The sequence below is a fragment of the Ptychodera flava genome, chromosome 20 (assembly GCF_041260155.1).
Source record: "Ptychodera flava strain L36383 chromosome 20, AS_Pfla_20210202, whole genome shotgun sequence".
Classification (NCBI taxonomy): Eukaryota; Metazoa; Hemichordata; class Enteropneusta; family Ptychoderidae; genus Ptychodera; species Ptychodera flava.
In genome coordinates, this window is record NC_091947.1 from 34476339 (window position 1) to 34499215 (window position 22877).

The 22877-nt window shown below is 37.7% G+C and overlaps 1 protein-coding gene across 1 annotated transcript; it reads right to left on the bottom strand.

Annotated features, from left to right (window-relative positions):
- Positions 1-1818: 1818 nt before the first annotated feature.
- Positions 1819-21227, bottom strand: LOC139120767 (uncharacterized). The gene is made up of 6 exons (XM_070685320.1): positions 21110-21227; positions 8597-8911; positions 8245-8411; positions 6045-6117; positions 5603-5781; positions 1819-2079 (listed from the first exon to the last, which is right to left on the bottom strand). Exons 2-4 carry the CDS (start codon positions 8822-8824, stop codon positions 6114-6116), a joined length of 399 nt encoding a protein of 132 aa, XP_070541421.1. The 5' UTR covers positions 8825-8911; positions 21110-21227; the 3' UTR covers positions 1819-2079; positions 5603-5781; positions 6045-6113.
- Between the last annotated feature and the right edge of the window lie 1650 nt (positions 21228-22877).

A 22877-nucleotide genomic window follows, 5' to 3' on the forward strand; every position in this document is an offset into this window, starting at 1 on the left:
ACTTTGTTTGATGTTCACTGATTCTTGGATTTTTTACTAATAATATACATGTTTGTATATTTATCTACCAGCATTGGGAGTCAAAGCCATTGAAATCCTTTATGGTTACCGTGAAAAACATGAATGTATGTGCAAGGTTACAAAACTACACAACGGCGGTGGTACTGTTTGAGGTTGACAGCATCCAAAATGTGAAAGACAGTCTCAAAGGAGCTGGGTATTGTGAGATAGATATTGCATTCTATTACATAGAAGATGCAAAATCAGGTAAGATTGTTAATCATTCTCATAAACATAAACATAACTAACCTAGACCCTATTTGTTGCTTTAGGCCTTCATCCCTAAGCCATCTAGCCTTGAGGTGCACTTTTAGCATCATAGCATAAACAACAGCTCATTATAAAGTGAATGGTCTCCAGGAGAGACGATGATGTCACTGGCGTCCCTTTGAAAGTCAATCAGTCAAAATGTTCCTCAGATGATTGGCCAATGATTAAATGGGTATTGCTCACAAACTTACAAATGTTGTCTCGCTACTTTTTGAGCAACACCAATTTAATCATTGGCCAATCATGTGAGGAACATTTGGGCTGATTGACTTGCAAAGGGACGCCAGTGACACGGTCTCTGCTGGAGACCATTCACTGATCAAATGAGCTGTTTTTTATGCTACAGCACTAAAAGTGCACCTCCAGGCCGAAAGCAACAAATGGAGTCTTGGCTAAAGAATAACAGACCAAGTAAAAGAAAGTAACTCAATTGGCTTGTCTGGTCTGAATTTTTAGAGAGAAGACAGTGTTATTAGGTCATTTGTTGTTCAGAAATGTCATGGATACTCAAAGTATAGCCGGAAGATATAAGATTTGGCAATATTACATTTAGCAAATTATAAAGTTTATACTAGTAGATCACAATGAGTATAGTGACTGTAGCTGTATAGAAATTCCGTCGTTCATATTTGACCAAAGTGCCAAAATGATTTTTAGCTACTATAGACTATAGTCTATAGAAGCTATTGGGATGCGTTATTGAAAAGTTATTGATATTCCCTCTCCAGTTTCATTTGTCAGCTACCAAAAAAGTCTCCCCTAGTTCACCCAGTTAACGTCATGAAAATAACCCACCCCTTCCCTCTACAGACATAGAATCCCGTTAGCGTGTTTATTCAGCCACTCACAACTATAAGCCACTCCTAAAAATACTTGTATAGTCCCGAAGTACTTCCCTGGCGCCATACTTCTGGTATATCTGAAACATTAAAATATTGAAAGGCCTATACCGATATAACTTCAGCATTATTTGCATGGTGATTAAATTGCCATCAGTTGTGTCTTGCCTTTGACCATTAAAGAATACTGATTTTTTCAAAGCCTTAAATTATAAATATACCGGTATCGTTACTGCAATTTTCATATACACACCTGTGACATAAATTTATCTTTCATTTCATTGGTGACCTTGATTTCAAATTCTCCCAAAGTCTCAGTGATGTATGTCATCAAATTGCTCATATGCTGTCCTTGGTGTTGTATCAGCTGTCTGATGGCTACTGTGGTTGAAGTGACAACAGTCTCTAAGATGGTCAGATCAATGTCTTATTTCTGTAAAAAAAAAGGATTATAAAAGGTTTTAAGAAACACATTTTGCATCAATGGTAAGTAGTCAGAAATATATAAACAGGACTGTCATCATACATCATTGAGTGAAAATATGTCAGTCACAAAAAAAAGAAGCAGTACAAATTCATCAACCACTGTCAGTTTTTTCAGTGCTACCAGTAATGATGCAAACATGTATGAGAAATGCAACAGACTTACCTGAAACAGCAGGGATAACCTGGACAAATGTGGTAGCACATCACTCAACATGTGCAGGCTGGCAATGAAGTTGAATTGCTTGACAAATGTAGTGAGACCAACTGCAGTGGCGTCATGTTGCTCTTCAGCTTCTCTTTCAAGGCTGACTATCACCAAAGGCAGATCTCGAGACTTTCTGATAGCATCAACAGCTCTGTGGTGAGACAGCCATCTAACAGACTTTGCCTCTTTCAAGCGTGTGCCGTTTTCACCAAGGATTTTCTGACAAATAATAAAGATATGGAGATATTAGTTCTTAATGACAATAATGCAAAGTTGTTTATTATGGCAATTCAAACTGTGGATTATGGCATATACTGTTTGTGTTCAGACATTTGCCTGCATTGATACATGTATCCATAACACAAATTTATGCATTATGACATAAACTGGTCCAAATAATAAACATAGGGCCAAAGTCCCTGAAGCTACTATAGACATGGATACAAAATTAAGTATTTCCTGACTGTATGAAACTATCTCACTAAGGTCATCCTAGGGACACGTAAACCAAATATTAAAGCTGTCTGACCAGCGGTTTTGAAAAAACAAGCGACTCAACAGTTGACAGAGCTCTGCTGTGTTATGTAGAGATTAACCTTTTGTGACACATGTATTGATGGAGAAGGTGGATATCTTTGATAGCTCATTTCAGGATGGCCTGACCAAAAATGGAAAAAAATTCCGTAAAAATAAAGATTTGCATATTTCATCAGACTATATTAGTCTATAATAGCAAATAAACGAGAGTTATTTACATTCTAATTAAAAGTAAACAAGACTTGCTTAAATCAAGATTTACGTCATAATAAAACAGCATATCGTTCAGGTTATAAAGAATCTTGAGCTGGTTATAATCTTTTAATATCAGTATTTTCATCCTATTAACCAAGCACATTTTAACTTTCAAATTAACATTGTAAGTAAGTTCTGTTGAATAAGTTGAGACTGTATGTACTCAGAGAAAGCACACTGAAGAGACAAATATTTGTAACTTAAGAAGTTCAAGGTCATCAAAAGCATTATAAGGAATCATGTTACACTTTCATTGCACTGTTTACACAGATTGCATAATTGCTATAAATAGCACTAGGAATCTTACAGCCCAGCTTTACCATAAAAACCCTATCACTTTGACCACTCTTTTAATTGACCACTCTATTTTTTTCCTCAAAAAGTAATCTTATTTTATCCTTACCAAGTCAACCATAAATGAAAATTAGAACTTTCTCTATCTCTATTTATTTTTATACCACTCCAGGTCATGTGACCTATTGTTCTTGCCATCCATTTATCCCTGAAAACACGACTGACACCTATTGTTCTTATGCAAAATAAGTAATCAGTCATACTTTTATTCATATGTAAATAAGTAATCACCACACTTTAATGAAAGAAAATCATTATCATATCAATAAAAGTGTAGTGATTACTTATTTAAATATCAAAAAAAGTATGACTGATTACTAATTTGCAAGAGAACAATAGGTCAAGTCGAGATGTCTAAAGCATTCACACACATTCCATAACAAAATGAAGACAATTTGTTCAACTGATATGTTATAGCATCACATTTTATAATTCAATGTTAACTTTCTTTGGACCATGCTCAATGTAAGCAACATGATTTGTTGATGAAGACTGTCCATCTTTAGATTCGGCATCTTCTTGGGTTGGACCAAATTTGTCTGTTTTGTTACATTGTTTTGTCGTAACTTGAGAAACTGGTTTACTTACAGATTCCTCTGATTTAACACTAGATGGAGGTGGTAGTGATATATTCGACACATGCTTTTGTTGTGCAGTAGACATACATTTGAGGCGCGTAAACCGTCTTCTGATCTGTGACCTGTTTGTTCTTTGATAAGTTGCTCATCGAATCCCTGATGGTACAGAGATGTTGCCGCATTGGCCTGAAATTATCAAACACAAGACATATGTGACAAATATCATGGAAATAAGTACAGCCTTTTTGAAACGTTTGTGGAATAGTCGAAAGAAATTCTATGATACTGCCGCGCACACAACAAATTGTTTTGGCCAATGAATTTAATTTTATAACTTTACAGAATTCGTTTTGTGTATAAATATTTTAGTAAAAGAATAAATTACCTTGCCAGAATATCCAGTGTGCTGGCAGTCTGGCCAAGCCATCTTGCACATTTGCTTTGTGTAAAGACGTATATTTTCTGGCAGGAGAACTTGATTATCCCTTGGCAAGGGTCATCGATAGTACAATCCCGTCTGGTGTTATCATCGCCAAGTACTTTTTTATAAGTTGAAGTACACATCGTGGGTTTTATGCGCTCCGTAGTTGCGGCTGCTCTTATAGGGCAGTTTGCCCGTGTAAAATCCACTTTGGTTGTTTTTACATGGCTGTCCATGGAACTCTAGGAAGTCTCTTGGGTCATCAGATCAGACAAGTTGACAAGGTCCATCTTGACCAGTCGAAAACACGAAAATGGTATGGAAAGCCTGGTGCATCCACGAGGCAATCACATGCATCTACAGATTGAATTCCTTCTCGCTAGCCAATAGCCAACAAGATAGAGTGAGGCAAGCCATTTTATTTAACCAATCAGACTAAAATAGTTTCCTTCTACACAGGTGCATTATACCACTCTGTAACCCTTATTCAAATGCAGATTTGCAATTGACCAGAGCCCTTGTCCTACTTGTCTGGGATAGGTCATTCTCCCAAACTCGCATGCCAGGTGCATAATGACCTCTGTGAACCTTTCGACGTACAATGGGTCACCCCATTCCATTGTGGGTGTTCAAATCAAAAGAAGACGATTTATTGACAGTAATTTTCAAATTTTAGAGAAGATTGGCCTGTTTTTCGTGGTATAAGTCGCTAATCGCACCTCGTAGGTGAGCTGTTACAGTTGTAATCACCACACTTATGGTCAGGAACTTGTAAACGTGATGTTTACAAGTTCCTGACCATAAGTGTGGTGATTACAACTGTAACAGCACACCTACTCGTGCAATTGACTATACGAACCACCCTATCATGACAAACTATTATGAGCAATTTCTTTTAGATAACATAAATGGTGGTTCAGAATATATCAAAGTTGGGATTCAGGAAAGTTGCCTTTACATGTTTAATCCTCCAAGATGGTAAGCATTTCACTATGAACTGTCAAAAAAAGTTGAACTTTCTGATAATTCCACATTAAAATTATTTTGGCTTTGATGATTTCCTAATTAATTCAATTATTTAAAATCATATTAATTATTTTTTCTGGGTGAATTGATAGGGTTTATACAGTACAAGAATTACATACAATGTAAGTCAAATTTTGACCAAAAATGACAAAAAAATTCCTTAAAAATACACATTTGCATATTTCATCACAATTTGAACAAATCTAAGTTGGGTTATCCCTAGGGACCTGTATACCAAATAACAAAGCTGTCTGCCCAGCGGTTATGAAGAAGAAGATTTTTTACGAAAAACACCTTTTTTGGCATTAATTTGCCTATTTTCAACAATATCAAAAAATTAAAAAGAATAGTTTCTCAAAATCATATTTTTCATCTACACAACAAATATCAAATCAGTAAGTACTGCGGTTCTCAAGATATTTGAGTGGACGGACGCCTCACAAACGGACATACATACATACATACATACATACATACATACATACAGACTGACGACGGACGCCGGACGGATACCCATCCCAATAGCTTCTATAGACTACAGTCTATAGTAGCTAAAAAAGCATATATTTACCTGAATTTATATAAAACCAGCCATTTCTCACTGCTGAATTTTGATAATACCAGTAGAGTTGGCGTAATGTTGCACTCAACCTTTTCTTTGGTACCCTGTGAAGTAGCTAAAGCCAACCTAAGGGCAACACAATGGACAGAAATCATGGCAGGATTCTTATCTTTTAATCTTGCTGCAACCTAGAAAGTTAAAAGAACATGCAGAAACTGAGCAATAAGGCAAACTATGATGTGGAATTGGCTTTCTTTTCAATAAAAGTTCTCATTTTTCAATTTTCATTTCATGTTTTCTCCATTAGATTTAATTGATAAAATCTAAACACACTAACTTCTGCAAATATTCAGAAAATCTTCCCCATTTTTACGTCCAACCATGACTGCAGCACCATCAGAGCCACTTGATGTACACTTATCAAACTGAAGCTCAAGTTTCTCAAACAAACCCTCGGTACTTCTGATAATGGTCTCGGCTTTGCCATCCACCAGGTCATCCATATCAACAAACAAAGTCTTCACCTACAGAACAAGTAGAACATTTTCCAAATGTACAATTAAACAAGTCATCGTTGATGACACAGTCCCCGTTTGTCCATTTTGTTATAATCTTTGGTGTCTAGGTAGCTGTGGTCTAGCTAGCTGTGGAATGACATTGATGCAACGGGTGCATCAGGCCTGTGACTTGCATAATACAGTAATCTGACGAAAGTTCAATAAAATTGACCCATCTCTGCTGGTAATGACCATTGAAGGAACTTTTGATTACATCACACATAACAATGCCCTCACTGCTTCTAGTGTCATGATGGCACATATACCATACACATGGTTTGGTGGAATTTTAGTGCTATGGGATCGGGTATGTTGTTGTAATCAGCCATTTCGGATCATATAATGAAACAAATTAATGTGCACAAGAATGCAGCCATATCACGTTTAAATAGAATCAGTCCATCGAAGGACAGTGACCTATGTTTATGTTTCAAAGACATAAAAAAAATCACACAAAATTGAAATTAAATGGCTGTCTATTGACCATATGGATCATAGCACAAAACTAGTGACATGGTATGCCATAGTACAATTATCTTTGTACCAAGTCTCAACAACATTCGATAAGGAATATTTGCATATGATTAACCCTCAAAGAAATGAAAAATCCCAAAATGACCATCTGGCAGCAATATTGGGGAAAAATGACAATCTGGCAACCATACTGGAACATGTCACGAAGTACATATGTATGCCATAGTGCATGATCTTTGTGCCAAGTTTGGACAAAATCGGTGTAATGACCTTAGAATTATGCTTCAAAGACATGCAAAATTCCAACAAAATGGCAGTTCTGCAGCCATATTGGCTCCTATCGCAAGGTTAACTGTTACATGCATATGTATGCCACAGTGCTTTGCCTTTGTGCAATGTTTGAACAAAATCGGTTCAAGGATGTTTGAGTTATGGTTCAAAGACATGAAAAAATCGCAACAAAATGGCCGCCTCACGCCCATATTGGATCGTATCGCAGTATAATGCAAAATGCATATGTAGGCCATAGTGTTTTGCCTTTGTGCCAAGTTTGAGCAGAATCGGTTCAAGGATGTCTGAGTTAATGGTTCAAAGACATGAAAAATTGCAAACAAAATGGCCGCCTCACGCCCATATTGGATCGTATCGCAATATAATGCAACATGCATATGTAGGCCATAGTGTTATGCCTTTGTGCCAAGTTTGAGCAGAATCGGTTCAAGGATGTCTGAGTTATGGTTCAAAGACATGAAAAATTGCAAACAAAATGGCCGTCTCACGCCCATATTGGATCGTATTGCAATATAATTCAACATGCATATGTAGGCCATAGTGTTATGCCTTTGTGCCAAGTTTGAACAGAATCTGTTCAAGGATGTTTGAGTTATGGTTCAAAGACACGAAAAATCGCAAACAAAATGGCCGCCTCACGCCCATATTGGATCGTATTGCAATATAATTCAACATTCATATGTAGGCCATAGTGTTATGCCTTTGTGCCAAGTTTGAACAGAATCGGTTCAAGGATGTCTGAGTTATGGTTCAAAGACATGAAAAATTGCAAACAAAATGGCCGCCTCACGCCCATATTGGATCGTATTGCAATATAATTCAACATGCATATGTAGGCCATAGTGTTATGCCTTTGTGCCAAGTTTGAACAGAATCGGTTCAAGGATGTTTGAGTATCGCAAAAATATGGCCACCTTGCAGCCATATTGAATCGTATCGCAAAATAAATCGATGTGCATCTGTAGGTCATAGTGCCATGCCTTTGTGCCAAGTTTGAACAAAATTGGTTCAGCAGTGTCTGAGAAACGGCTCCGGACGGACGGACGGATGGATGCACAGACGGACGGACGGAACCCAATCTATAAGTCCCCGCCGGACTTCGTCTGCGGGGACTAAAAATAGTATTTTGTCTTACTTTGGAGAATACAGTTTCAAAAAGGCTTTAGCACTTCAAGGTACAGTTGTACCTGATGAATGTAATGAACTGCCTGACTCGGGATATGCTATTTAATACCACAGATTTTGGTTGATGAATCAGAATGTACTACTAATTATTGTAGAAATTAATTGAAATTTTATCCAATTAGACACATAACCTTCATGTCTTACCTGACATCCATCAGCAGCAAGACAGCTATATCAGTGGTCTCATCCATCAAAATACCAAACACTTCACTGGCTCTGATGTCACTGTAGATTTGATCACTAATCTCTGCTGATATACACTGCAGAAACTCTTGAATTGTACGCTCTGATCTGTTGTGGACATTCCCTCCCTGAGAAGAAAAATGTATGGTAAATACCATCAGAACTTTCTTAAAACAATTGGAAGAAAGTGCAATAATTTTTATGAAAACATGAAACACTTTACAGACATTTCCCGGTCCATCTTGTTGTTTTTTAATTTGATTCTTAACAACTCCTGATGATCACAAACGATTAAATTCCATGAATTACTTACCTGATCTAGGTGGTCTAGATAGGTGCATCCCAATACCCTTACTACCGGTAGATCTACCAGTGATGAGAACTTGGTTGTATGGGGGATCTCATTCCTTGCCAGCCAATACAAGCACTTCATTGCCCCTTCCACAGCTGCTCTTTGCAAGTTGATTTGCTGACCAACAATTTGATCCAGGGGTTGGTTTTCTTTGCTGTCTCTCGCCATACCCTCAGCCCTCTGGTGCATGGCCGTCTTGTAATGTCTGTCAATACATGGGACAGAACTCCAGACAGAAGAACCACTCCTACTTCTTGCAAAGTTCGCACAGTATACCTATGTGAAAAAAAAATAAATATGAAACTCTTACATTGGATAATAAAACTCACATAAATTTCTCGCTCTTCTTATGAACGATCACCAAAGATGACACAAACTAGTCGTACGACCAATTGAATATTCTAATATTGAGATTCATGTCTGAGTACATCATACAACAGAGCTATTGTCTGAGACATGTGGAGTCTAGAATTACATCAAAGTGTAAGATGTATGAGGACATGAATTTCCATATTTTGTTCATTCTCGCAGGCCAGAGCAATAATTTCCGCTCCGGTGACCTTCGCAAAAATCAAGCTCTGGCATATTACGCCGGGAAACTGCGGAAGTATGAATGGGGGTTAATTAATTATTCATGAGAACATATCATCAGAATTAGCCAATCACGAATACGTTTTACAAAGTCATGTCGGGTCGTAGGCTCCTCACTGTCTGTGTGTATACAATCGAGCTTTCAGGGCCTGAGATCTAGATCCTCTGGTTCTGTAGCACCTCTTCCGATATATGTTGCATTAAATCCGACAGCTTTCAAATTTTGATTGTTTTTCTGTCATGATCGAGAGCAACGGCTTCGAATACTATGGCTTCGATAGGTACACAGACTACGGCCATCAACGAACCCTACCCGGTCCCACTGCAAGGTCGTCCCCGTACACTCAGTGTGACTATTTTCGGACGATCTCGGTTCGGACATTCAAAGACATGCTGTTCGTTGTACTCACTTTGCTCCGTATTGATAGCGTTTAACAAGTCATGATACCACATATTAAGTCAGGTGACGCTGCTGTCCCGTTTTGAATAGTTAGTTTTTTTCGGTAGAAGCTATTCGGGCGCTATAAAACTTACGATCTGAAGCAACACACAGAGACAGCCCATATCCGATGTACCAGCACCATACACGTCGAAATATAGTTGCGTCGTCCATGGGTTGAACGTAACTAATTTATCACAAAATTTTTACAAACAGTTTTCTCAAGACATTGAAATTGAAAATCGAGGGTTTGAAGTTTCAAAATATCAATATTTAGCCCCTATTCACATTCCAAATACGACGTCCGATTACTACGCACTCACTATGGAGTCAACAATTTGGCAACTTTGACCCCCCAAATACCACTTCCGTCCTGTTAACAGTGTTAGGATAAACACAATAAAGTTTCGAAGGGTATGGTATAAGATTTCGTACTGCACGTTATTTGTGAAACGGCTTTGGGCGAAATTCACAATACTCTGTCCGAAAATTGTCACCAGCATAAGCTTATACGTGTTCGTACCCCGCTGAACTGCAAACCCATGGAACAAACTAAACCTCTCTTGGTTTGATTCCGTTGTAAGCGTAACTTTTGTGATGAATTAATGAAACATAATCGGACTTGAACAACTACGCAATTTCCCGAGATCTGTGATTTCGGCAGTGTTGAGACGATCGGGAGCCTAGCGTACATTTGTGATTTGTATCGCGGAGCACCAGCTCGAATGAAGAGCCCAATCAATAATGCAATATGCCTGGATACGTTTCTAGCTCCATGTATACCCACAGCACGATAAGAAAGCTTTCAGTGTGAACCTTAATGAAGAGATCGATACATAAACGTTTATACATAACTTGTGGTAAAGTAAATTTATGATCAATAGTTTTGACCAACGGGTTTTACACAGCGGTGTTGTTCTACGTCTGGGTCGGACACAGTGCATAGCGAGGCGTGGGGCCAGCTGCTCCAGTTATGCGATACCCTTCGATATAACGCCCGTGAAACACGATGGGCCGGACGGCCTGCCATGCCTGGTAGCATACAGACTTGCCACCGCACCGCTGGTCCTTGTGCAAAGAAACCCATCTTTTCCTTGTAAAATAATTATCAATGGCGTCTTTTTGGTGTGAATAGAGCGGTTGAGTCCAAAAACATTAAACATTTACACATTGCGCGCTCTTCGTCGACAGTGAACGCTGTGTGGTAAGCACCAAGGTCAGCTCTGTAACGGGCAATCTGATTGGCTCGTAGGTTTTTCCTCGACTATCATAGAGCCTTGCAGCAATGCGTGAACGCTAAACGTGGCCAGTGATACCACGGCCTTTTCGGCGTTGGGTGATAAGACTCGCCGAAGAGGGCGTGGTTTACGACGATGCTATTTTGTAAATACTGTAAATCCTACAATTATATACACCTTTTCCAAATTTCACAAGAAAAGTTAAAGTTCTAGGGTGCCGTGTCATACACTGTTTTGGGTGACTGCTTGTAGACTATTGAATTGAATTGAATTTGAATTGAATTGAATTTATTTCACCAGATGAAAATATATATACATGTCAAGTAAGTAAACTTATCAAAAATCTGGTGAGGTCACGGAAATAGTTCGATCAGAACTAGTCTAGTCCGTGACCCAGACAACTTAGTATACATATACACAAGTATGTAACTGCGAAAGACATATAAATAAATGTACAAGACTTGCACTAATCTGTAACTGTACATATAATTGAAAAATGATATTTACATTAAATATAACTGAAAAGTAATAATTATATATACAAGAAAATCATGCAAAAACTGTTCAATTGGTGAGGTGAGTTTTTAAGATAGTTTTGAACGTGTGTCTGTTTGTTGTATTTTTTATGTAGTTAGGTAGAGAATTCCAGTGGCTGGTGGCTGCATATTTTACATCGTGTTTACTTTGTGAAAGGTTGACTTTGGGCAAAGGAAAGTTGTCTTGAGTAGCGAATCGGGTTGGGTAGTCATGCGGACTATTATCACAAAACTTCAATGTGTATATAAGTGCAGTGTAACTAAATTCAAAGATTTTGATTGATCACAGTCAGTGAACAGTGATTGTGTTGTTTACGCAGTGTTTACATAATATTTGTGAGGTCAAAGGTCAAATAACAACAACAGTTATTGACTCCACATGAATATTAACTGTACTCTGCATCCACTGATAATGAAACTTAAAGTTCAATGAATCTTATGATTATATATCCCATGAATTTGGCTCGAAGTTGTAAGCCTCAGCGAAAAACACCTGAATACAATGACGTCAAACAGAAAAATTCCATGGGATTATTACATGAACAGTTTTCTAACTTTTCCTTTGATGTAGATGGATCAAAAATATGGTCGCCGATTGCAAAAACTGTCATTTAATGAGTAAAACGGCCCATCACGCTAGAGATATGCAAATGTTTACTGGGTACTTTCATTCATAAATCCAATCAAGTTGAAATTTTGATACACCGAATGCCATCTTGACCATCAGACATATGTATTCTGTCACGTGAACTTATCAATCATTGTCTGGCACTGTCCGAATGCCAAAGGAAGTCCACTATCGGTTGGCAAGGGGGACTTCACCGGGCTATAGCGCCTGACAGCCATAGTACTATAAGCCAATAACTAGAGTTATTTATAATATTTTAAAATATATTTAAGGGAAGGCAACAACACGACTGAAACACTGTACTTCTTATGTAGGAGGCGTTGTGGCTTCAAAATATCACGAGCTTACGATCTTGACGAGCTTGAAAAGTTCAGTTCAATGGCACCCACCAGACTGTGACCTGGACTAAGCATACATGGCCACAATGGGCTTTCATCACCGTGTCTCCGCTGGTGTTGCAACTCGTCAATCCCGATCCCAGTCGTCAATGTTTATGTCTCAAGAAACTTAAATTGATGTTTGCAGTAACACATACCTATCTTGCCTATATATACCGGTATACCGGTATACCTCCAAATTTTGTCACTTGATGGAAACTCTGTTTTGTTGTCCAAGTCAAGTTTTGATAATCCCTACACTGGTTGAGGTCAGGCGAGGCAGTCTCAAATCTGAAATGTTTAAGAAGCACTTCAATATGCCAGTATTGGACCACAGCCGTTTCAGAGGTGTTTTAATGGCCTGTGTGTGAACAGCACTTAACTCCTCTCCAACCTGTGTACGAATCACTTTGATTGCTCTACAAACATTGCCAACTGGCTAATCATGCAGCTGTCGGTATCAGCAGAATGTCCCTGGTAGGAACATACACTTGCAGCATTTCCTGTCCTTTGTCTCATGCTGTATGCTAGCTAGCTTTGTGTCATGCACAGTATTGAATAATGCCAGTGTTCCATCTTTACAGGAAGCAAAGACAATAGCCACATCTCGCCAAAGCAAGCAACAGCAAGAGACAGAAGTGATGATACTAAGTCCAGGGCTCGAAATTAGCGGTGGTCTTGCGCCAAATGACCACCATTTTCCACGCTTGACCTCCAAAGTCTGTAACTGGTGGTCATTTTGACCACCATGGAAAAAATTTAGTATTTCAACAGCGGTTGCCAGTTTGTCTGATTGCATGTCGAGGGTACTGTTTCATCAATACAACATTGCAATTGCCAGGCCTTGAAGAAATTGATACGCATAACGTTTTGTTCCTTTTTGTGGCGCAGGGCCTTCACAGGTGCCAATAAACTAAATTTCATTTTGCAACATTTATGCAAATATTTTTCGCAAAGGAAAAAACAATTCAAAATCCTTCTACTTATCATTACAAAACATTAGACCACGCAGCGATCACTTTGGAACTCTGGCAAGTATAAAAATATGATTGCAAGATAGACAACATGAACGAATTGTGCCACCTGTTTGCATGTTATTTGGGTTCTAATAAAGCACGAGTCAGTAGTGAGAAGTTGTTGGCAAAATCAGTTATTTTTTTATCCAACATAGGTATTATTTTTTTCATCCACTGTACAGACATGTATATTTTGGGTAGAGCCATGTTCAAAGACTCCCACCATAACATTGACCTCTCTGTTCATGAATACAAAAAGCCTGATAATATGATTCAGTTTAAAAAAAAAATTGACTACAACTTTCCTTAAAATGACCACCAAATTTAAAATGTGGTGGTCAAAATGACTATAACGATGAAATGTTAATTTCGAGCCCTGCTTTAAGGTGGTTGGAAAGGCTAGAGCGACAGTTATTAATTTCAATAAAACTATTAAAATATAAAAGTAGTCAACATTCTCTGTGGAATAAAAAAAACTAGACATTTGGGCACAAAGGCATTGCAGAGTTTGTAGCCTGTTGAAATTTCTGAAAAACTGACCAAATAAGAAGAAGTTGGGGAGTCCTTAGTGTATTAAATATGGTAGAGGTCCCCTAGCTTTTAATAAAATGTTTGTGAAGGGAAAGTCATTATTTGCTGTTTTTCAGGAAAGTTTGACAAGGCGGTGCTGGCATTCAGAGTGAGTGACTGCTATTGTAAATGCATTTTTAGATTCTTTGAGTGTCAAAGAGGTGTCAAAAGTGAGATTAACCAAAAAACTCCTCTGTGACTTCAAAAGAGGGGTGCAAATATGGCTTGTTTTCGACATTTTTGACAGAATAACAGTTTTCCTACATAATTGTATACCGATGTAATCCAACCTTTGAAATGAGATATGGACATGGAATTTTTACAGCCTATTAGCAAGGTTACAGATAAGATTTGTATGGCACAATTTTCCTGTATTTGAAGCACTTTTTGAAAAATCACATTTTGAAATTTGAAAGAATTTTTAATAATTTTTTGATATGTAAACCCATGTAAAATCAATCTTACAATAAATGGTGTCAACATATTTATAACTTATTTGGTAGTATTAATACTAATTATTATTAAATTCAAATATGTAAAAAAAAATATGACTGGTGTCATATTTCAAAATCATGGCTGCAAATATACAATTTTCATATTCTTTGGAGAAAGTATTAACTAAGAGAGTTATCCTGAAAATTTGAACTAAATATCTTGATTCTAACACTTGAAACTTGACATTAAATCTGAGAAAAGAATTGGTGCAAAAATAGCCTTTCCAGCCACCTTAAGTACGATAGCAACTGATGTGAACGAATGCAGAGGTAACAACACTTTCTTATAACTTCTATTTATTTTTCTTACATTAAATTAATGTGCCATTACTCTATGTTCTATCATGTGGAGGTCTTCCAAGAAACATGCTCAAAAAACATAATTTGAATTTAATACTGTTGTTCCAGTGCTCTCTGTTATTCAGACACGGTCCTTTTGTGGAGGGACCGTGATCCAGAGTACAAAGTGCAGAGTGTATCAAACACAAATTTGTGTGTTCCATGGAAACTTATAAACATATCCATTTTTGGGGGGTATTTATTTCCAGTGACAATACAAAATTGGAATGCGCCATTGAAGAAATGGCCCCGAAGAGGTCTCACTGATGCAGCTAAAGGAAAATATCACCACAGACAGAGGAGAAGAATGGTGAGTCTATTTTCAGAGGAATAGTTCAGCCTAATATAGAACTGCAAACCACTGTGAAAACATGTCTAAAGTGGAAACTAATTTATGTTGAAAATCTTTATGATTTTGATTCTATAACAAATTTAAAGGGGCGCTGCATCCAACACAGCATATTTTGCTCAAAAATCACTTTTTTTTGCAAACATTTATTCAATTATAAATATGTTCATTATTTTACTTGGCTTGTTTGTTAATAAGTTGGTGGTTTTAAACTACTTTAGTACAACAAAACAATTGTACAAACAAGCTAAAAGTTTCATTGTATATGTTTCCTTTATAAACATTTTATATTTGAGCTACACAGCATTTGAACATGCTTTTGTGGCACAGTCCAGAGAGAAAATTGCTGGTGAATAGAAAAATAATAAAACTCTTCGAGAGCAACTTCCCATCATTTGAGAAAATTTTAATAAGCTAGCTTGCTTGTTGTACAGGACAGATTTTACTATCACACACACTGAATAATATTGTTACCTCAATCTCAAAAAGTTTTAATCATCTATTTTTTATCAGATAGCAATCAGAAATATAAAAAAGGAAGAACAAGAGAACAAATGCAGAGAGGGCTCAACTCAATGATGTAAAAGTACTTCACATTTGATCAGCAGAGAGAAAAGAAACGAGAGCAGAGGCAAGCCAAACTGTAAATACAGAAACAGCTAGAATCAAAAGAGAGTCAGACTTTGGAGGAAAGAAGACTTCAAATGGAAGAGCAACAACAGTGACAGGATAGCATGCTGGAAAAAGTCTTCTTTGGTTTCCTAACTCAGATGAAAAGGCCAGTCGTTAAACAAGCACAAGAATTTCAACAACCTGATAATTTTCCAAACATGACAACCTATCAACAGCCACCAATAGTTCCAAACTTCACCAACACCCCACAGACAAAGTCATCAGGGACAGCCTTCCTCTTTTACATCAGTAGCTGCAAAACCAGATACCCCCAGTGCACACACACAGAGCTGCTGCCTACCAACTTATTCAAAATTTCTATGCATATCAGCAATGGTTTTGATACGTATTAAACATTTTGGTCATTTTGCGATCATTATATATTTTTGATTAGTTTTAATAACTGCATTAAGTATTTTAGCAGTCAAGTGTTTGGATAGAATCTGTAGTTTTTACATTACAGTTACTGTCATTAAGTTTGTACTTCTTCCTTGATATCAATTATTTAATAGCGTGAGATAAGATACAATATTTACCTGTACATTTTTCCATCTCAAGTGTTATTGTATTCTTTGGGGCTACATTATCTTGCAGAACATTTAGTTACTCATCAATCTAATATTGGCTTGCATTAAAAGCATAATGTAAAACCATACCTAGACTACATCAATATCATATTTTTAAAAAGTTATTACACAGTCCAATATAATATTTACATTCATTTTCTCAATAAATAAGGAAGAAAACATTGATTAGGAACACCAAACTGTTTAGTATGACCCTAAGAACTGAAATGAGCTGAAAATTAACTCCTATGTGACTGGCACTGAACCCTGAATATGAACTTGGAATACTGAAGTGTTATTATTGTGTTAACATGATCTACTATGGACTGATAATTACCAGAATGAGTATGAATTTTATGCTGTTTTCAAATAGAAAGTTACAGTAATTTTGATAGAGTAGTATAATTTACTGGTGAAAGTAGGGTGGTCGATCGAGTGACTCGGTACGTGTGAATGCCCAGCTCATGGCATCTGAAAGTAGAATTCTTGAAAAGCTCTACAATTGATAATAAAAGGTCTAAAACTTAAATTTCTATAGGTATTTAGTTACATTCATGCTGCTGAAAGGTTTTCCGATTGAAAACTACATGTATCCGTATTTCTACCCTGGGTTGGTAACACTGCTGGTGGACAGAATTGTCCCCGAGGTTATCGTTCGCCCAGTTAAAGTGATGAAATTCGTTTCTTCGCTTCGATAAAGTGTGTATGTGCGATGTATGATAGTGAGCATGCATGCGTGAGTGCTTCATGAACTCTACAACGTGTTGAGCGGTCTCAGTCAGAAAAATGTAACAACTTAGCCGGCTATTGAACCACTCTTTTTTGGGAGTGGAGATTTAGCCGAGTGGTTCTGTCTGTGGCCTCTCAGCTAGGCGACTGATGCCGTATGTTGTGGGTTCGAATCCGATTGAAAACTATCCGTATAGTATGCACATGTATGGCGAGTGTGCTCATCTACCCGGACAGTGACTTCTGTAGAACGTGACCTGTAAGTAAATAGGGTAGAGCGATAGATAGGTCATAGTTCTTTTTGGTGCTAAATCTATGCTCTTTGATTGGCTACTGAGCTATGAAGATGTCAGAATATTAATATTCATGAGTCAAGCTTTCTATCGGAGTAAGAGGCACAGAGTTTGCTTCAGTATTAGCTAAGGTACGTCAAAAATTAGGCGAAAATCCCTATATTTTCGTATACCATAAAGTTTTGTTTCCCTAATATTTGGCTGGCCAATAGAATTTAAAATTGAGATATAGTCAATGATTTTTCAATGCTGTTACGTCTGAAAACATGCACTGGGGGTCATGGGATTGATATTTTACCAGGCAGTCGACCTCGGACCGGCAGGGCTTAATTGTTTTACATTCGGGTACCAGCTGCTCAGTGGTGTCTTGTTATTAATAGTATTTCTTGGTTCAGTTTTCTTGCCATTTATATTCAAAATGTGTGGAAATCTTGGGTTTAAGTGCAAAAATGTAATTTCACACTATGATATGAATTGTTTATGACATAAATTTACCAATGTCTGTGCTCAGTCAGTCAATCCGTGTACTGTACAAAATGTGAAATTGTTTCAAGAAATTTTTTACAAGTGAATTATTTTTTCTGCTATAGATGGCTACCAGTTGCACGTACAAGGATAATTATGAATTTTATTCATTGGAAAAGGATTCTTGTCAACAAAAAATAGCCGACGCCTTCACCAAAAAGTTTTCACATTTCTGTGGAGACTGTTCCCCCAAAACCCTGTACCGGTATACCGGTACATGTAACAAGGTCAAGGCCGCGTACAACAAAGTAGTCAACTTTTGTGGAGGGACCGTACTAAAACAGACAGAGGGCTAGTGAGGAAAAAACTAAATATTTAGCAGAGGATTTCAGAGAGCTTGTTAAGGAAAGTAATACAGATCACATGGTGACATCATGTGTAACTCAGAAAGAGCAGAAATTAGCCTGTAAATTAATTAAACAACAGTCTGACAATGTAATTTTGAAACAAAAGCTTGAAGAAATTACAGACTTTGAAGAGAGTCTCAGGCAGGAGTATGACAATTACAGGAAGCAGTAAGTGTAATACCATTTAGAATGCAGGAGATATTTAACCAGCAAGATAACGATAGAGCAAGGGAAGAGCAAAGAACTGACCTTGAAAAACCTAAAAGAGAGTTTGAATAGGTGTCAGGTAAATAGATGTAGTGCAAGAACAGCTGACAAATGCCAGAGCAAAATTAAAACAGAGATGTACCGGTACAAGGAATTTCACAAACAAAATAGCCAGGAGAGATTAGAAAATAAGCATAGCACAAAGTAATATTAACCATGCAGCTACAGAAAAAACAGGAGTTGAGAAATGAACATGAAGATATGAAAGGCCAGTTAGGACAACTACAAGAACAGGCTGAAGAACAGGAGACAGAATTGACAGATGTAAGGAATCAGGTAGCGACTTTAAAAGCTGAAAAGAGATCATCGCTCCTAAAAAAAATAAGTTACCATAAAAGAGGTAGAGTAAGAAATCCTTACAAAACTCGAATTGATGAAAATGAATATGAAATTGCTGAACTACAGGTGAAAGTGGGGGAACTTGAAAATCGTAACAAACAACTGGATCATGCATTGGAACTCTCACAGTAAAACTATATTCAGACATTTCATGAGGGTAGATATATGAACGGAGTTAGAGAGACACTAATGGACCTGTTTTTCATGGGTGTTTCTATGCGCAAAGTACCGGTAAATCAAATTATAGAAACTGTTGTCACTTATAAACTCAGTGGTAAAAAATAGGTAGACTTCCAGGCCAGGATATGAAACATAGACTTTATTCTGAAGCCAAATACCTGGCCCAACTACAAATTGCACATTCAATTCTAGATGATGCTGAGGTCAACATCAACAGTGGTCACTGTCTACATCAAATCCATACCACCAAACACCACAATCACTATCAGGGTTTTCAGTTGACCACAACTGATGGAGAATCATAGCCTAGAATTACTTGACATGGGAAGTGCTGACACTAATTAAGCAACTGCAGCTTTCAACCACTTGGTTGAAGAACTTGTTGAAGTGTCTTCCAATCTCAAAATGCAAATTATAACGAGAATTATAAGTACCATCAAAAATACAATGAGTGATCATGGCCTTGTTTGACCTGCATTCAATCTGAAATTTGAGGCCATACGTAGTGAAGTTCTGCCAACAGCAATGGATAATTGGAATGAGTTGAGCAGTGAAGTGAAAGACAAGACTTTAAACATAAGTAACTATTATTGCAAGCTGCATCTTTTTGCAAACTTTGCTACATTTCAATATTAATTCAATGTATCTAAAACTCTAAAATTATTTGGAGCAGCTGCTACCCATTCCAATAATCCATACAGTTTTGGCAATATGGAATCAGCTACTGTTCGTCTTATAATATGAACTTCTGTGAAGGCATTTCATCCCCGTGGTAGCGATGAATCAGGAGTCGTTTCCCACTTCCAAGCATTTCTAGAGTCAGCCACTTCAGAATTCCCATCACACACTGAAATTACAGAAATTCATAGGTAGCTGTTTCAATATTCTATTTCAGAATGCAGCTGCCGTGTATTACCATCATGCAGATATGCAAAATTTTCTGAAATGTTGGCCTGTGCCAAATCGTCTCCTCCAATCAGTTGAATATGACCTGTCTCAAAAGCCACTTATTGCAGCATGTAGAGCTTTGGGAATCATTCACTATTTTATTATGGACCCTGGTACTCTACAACATTTTCTACAATAAGGGCTCTGCATACTTAACATCTCAACAGACATTCATCAATTACAGCTGGCATTGGGACATCTGTGTAAAGATGGTTCATCTCTTTTAGAGGAAGAACCTATCTTTGACATAGAGCGGGCTCCGATAACCAAAGATGCAATTTATGAATGCCTATACAACAAAGCTGATGAAGAGATAGATGCCTTCACACAGCAGGCTATTGAAATTAATGCACATGCATTTATGATCATCCTTGATAGACAGGCATAGCAGCACATACCTGGTGGTGAGTTTTATACGTCCAACCAGTCGACGAAAGGCCGCAGCCAGTCACGTACACAGAAACAATTCAATCAGTGAGAGGGACTTTGCAATTCTTGACCTGCTCCTTCACACTAAACCATCAGCAACAGTGTTTTTATTAAGGTTGGGGAATATTGGTAAATTATTTGGGAACCCCGGTAACATTGCCGCTATCCCCTAATCTGATTGCATTGATATACCAAGGGAAACTCCGATAAAATGACTGGGGAATCCCGGTAACATTGCTGCATATATATCCCCTAATCTGATTGCATTGATATACCAAGGGGAAAACCGATAAAATGACTGGGGAATCCCGGTAACATTTACCTGCTGACTGCCCTTAGCAAAACTACTGAGCAACAACTTTGACTCTCAAAGCCATTGTTACATGTACATGTATGTGGTACAATTTAATTTATTATTATAATAAACTGTAAAATGGCTTGACAGTCTCCATCATGAGACTTAAAATAAATATCTTGATGAAGCCAGAATAAATTCATGTAAAATAAGAGAAAAATTCAAACTTAGGCAACATGTGATCAAACAACAAAGGTTGGATAATATCTTTGAGTAGTATATATTTATTGATATCAGAGACACTTACCGTAAAAAAGCTACATTCTGGGGAGGGTAGGAAAACCCTCACAGCTCCCTCCCCCAGAACACTACACGTTGTTCCAATATGTGTCAGTACAGTAACCGTGGAGCAACCCCCTGCCGAACCACTGATGCTGGTAGTGATCCGTGACATGTAGAAACTCGTTCTGTCTGACACACAACATGTATAAACACGTTCCGAAGGTGTACGGGAAATTCCGTGGGCAAACTAGCCTATATAAAGGGACTTTTACCTCGTGTTGTCAGTCAGTCGCGGAGTCTAGCTGATGTTGAACTCGAGAGTTCCTATCGGTACGAACTTGCTCCACGGTTACTGTACTGACACATATTGGAACAACGTGTAGTGTTCTGGGGGAGGGAGCTGTGAGGGTTTTCCTACCCTCCCCCAGAATGTAGCTTTTTTACGGTAAGTGTCTCTGATATCAATAAATATATACTACTTCTGTGAAAAACATGCTGAAAAATTGAGTAAAGAAACAAAGGAAAAGAACCAGTTGGTGAAAATAACAAATGATGTATCAAGCTGTGGTGGAGTTTGGACAAATGTTGATCAAGCAGTTCAAAGTATACCAGTTTCTCAAGAAAGTTTGCCGTATTGAAACAATTGTGATTTCATAAAAGTGTTCTGAAATCAAAAGCTCCAAAGAATATTTCCAAACTACCGGTACCTATAAAAATCACCAATACGAAATAATACTGGAGACAAACCAAATAGATTCAGTAGAGGAGCAAGGTCCAGTTGTGCCACCCAGCTCACAAAAATGCTGCTGAAAGCAGAGATATTCTTGAACAAGAAAAGGAAAAGCTTGCCAAGAAACTGAATGAACAAACGCAAAAACTAACTAGAAAGCATTAAAAGCGAAGTTCCAGAGACCAGAGCAGCGGAAGAAAAGAGAATGTATGACGAAGATTGGTTCAGAATGAAAGAGTGCTTGGGATTTTAATATGCATGCACATACATATTGAGGGGTGAAGTTCGTAGAGCAGGGCATCTGCTATTGTTTACATAGAGTAATATTACATAATCAGTAGTCCAAAATAAGGGGAAAATGTAAATCTTAAAAGTCATATAACTTGACAGTCAGTCCACCAATTTTCATGCGGTAAAAACTGTAATGCTCAGAATTTAGTGCTCTATAAATTTATATTAATATTTAAAGTTTCTTATATAAAGAGAAAATTACCAGACCTCCCTAATAAAAGTGTAATTTTCAATTATTTTATTTTGAAAAGTCTGGAACAACTTCTTTATCAGGATAGATTGAGTGTACCGTACAAGGCACACAGAGTAGATAACGATGCAAACCCAAACTTCTGTGTATCATCATGTTTAAAAGTCACAATTTTAACCCTTTTCCTGCCGAGCGCCCTTGTCCGTTATTCTCCCAAGTCAGTAGAAAACCGCCCCATAATATGTGCCTGCAAAAGATTGGCTCTCCTGCATGTTATCCTGCCAGGCATTTTGGCAGAAATCGCCCATTTTCAGGGTAGTTTTAGCCGTACTTATACGTGTTAGACTTCGATAATTTCTACATGCCCGTAGACAGGGGAAAGGAGCTCAAGGGTTGCTGCAGAAAAAAATTGAGGTCACCGGCTTTGTTTGCCCCTGGGAGTGCGTCATTTTATTGCCGTTTCATGTTTATTTTTTCGGAAATAAACTCCTTCAGTATTACGTACGTCCGCTAGGCACAAACATCACCTCACTCGTCTGTTAGTCAGAGACCCTGAGGGTCGTGCTAGGGGTGCAGCAGCAC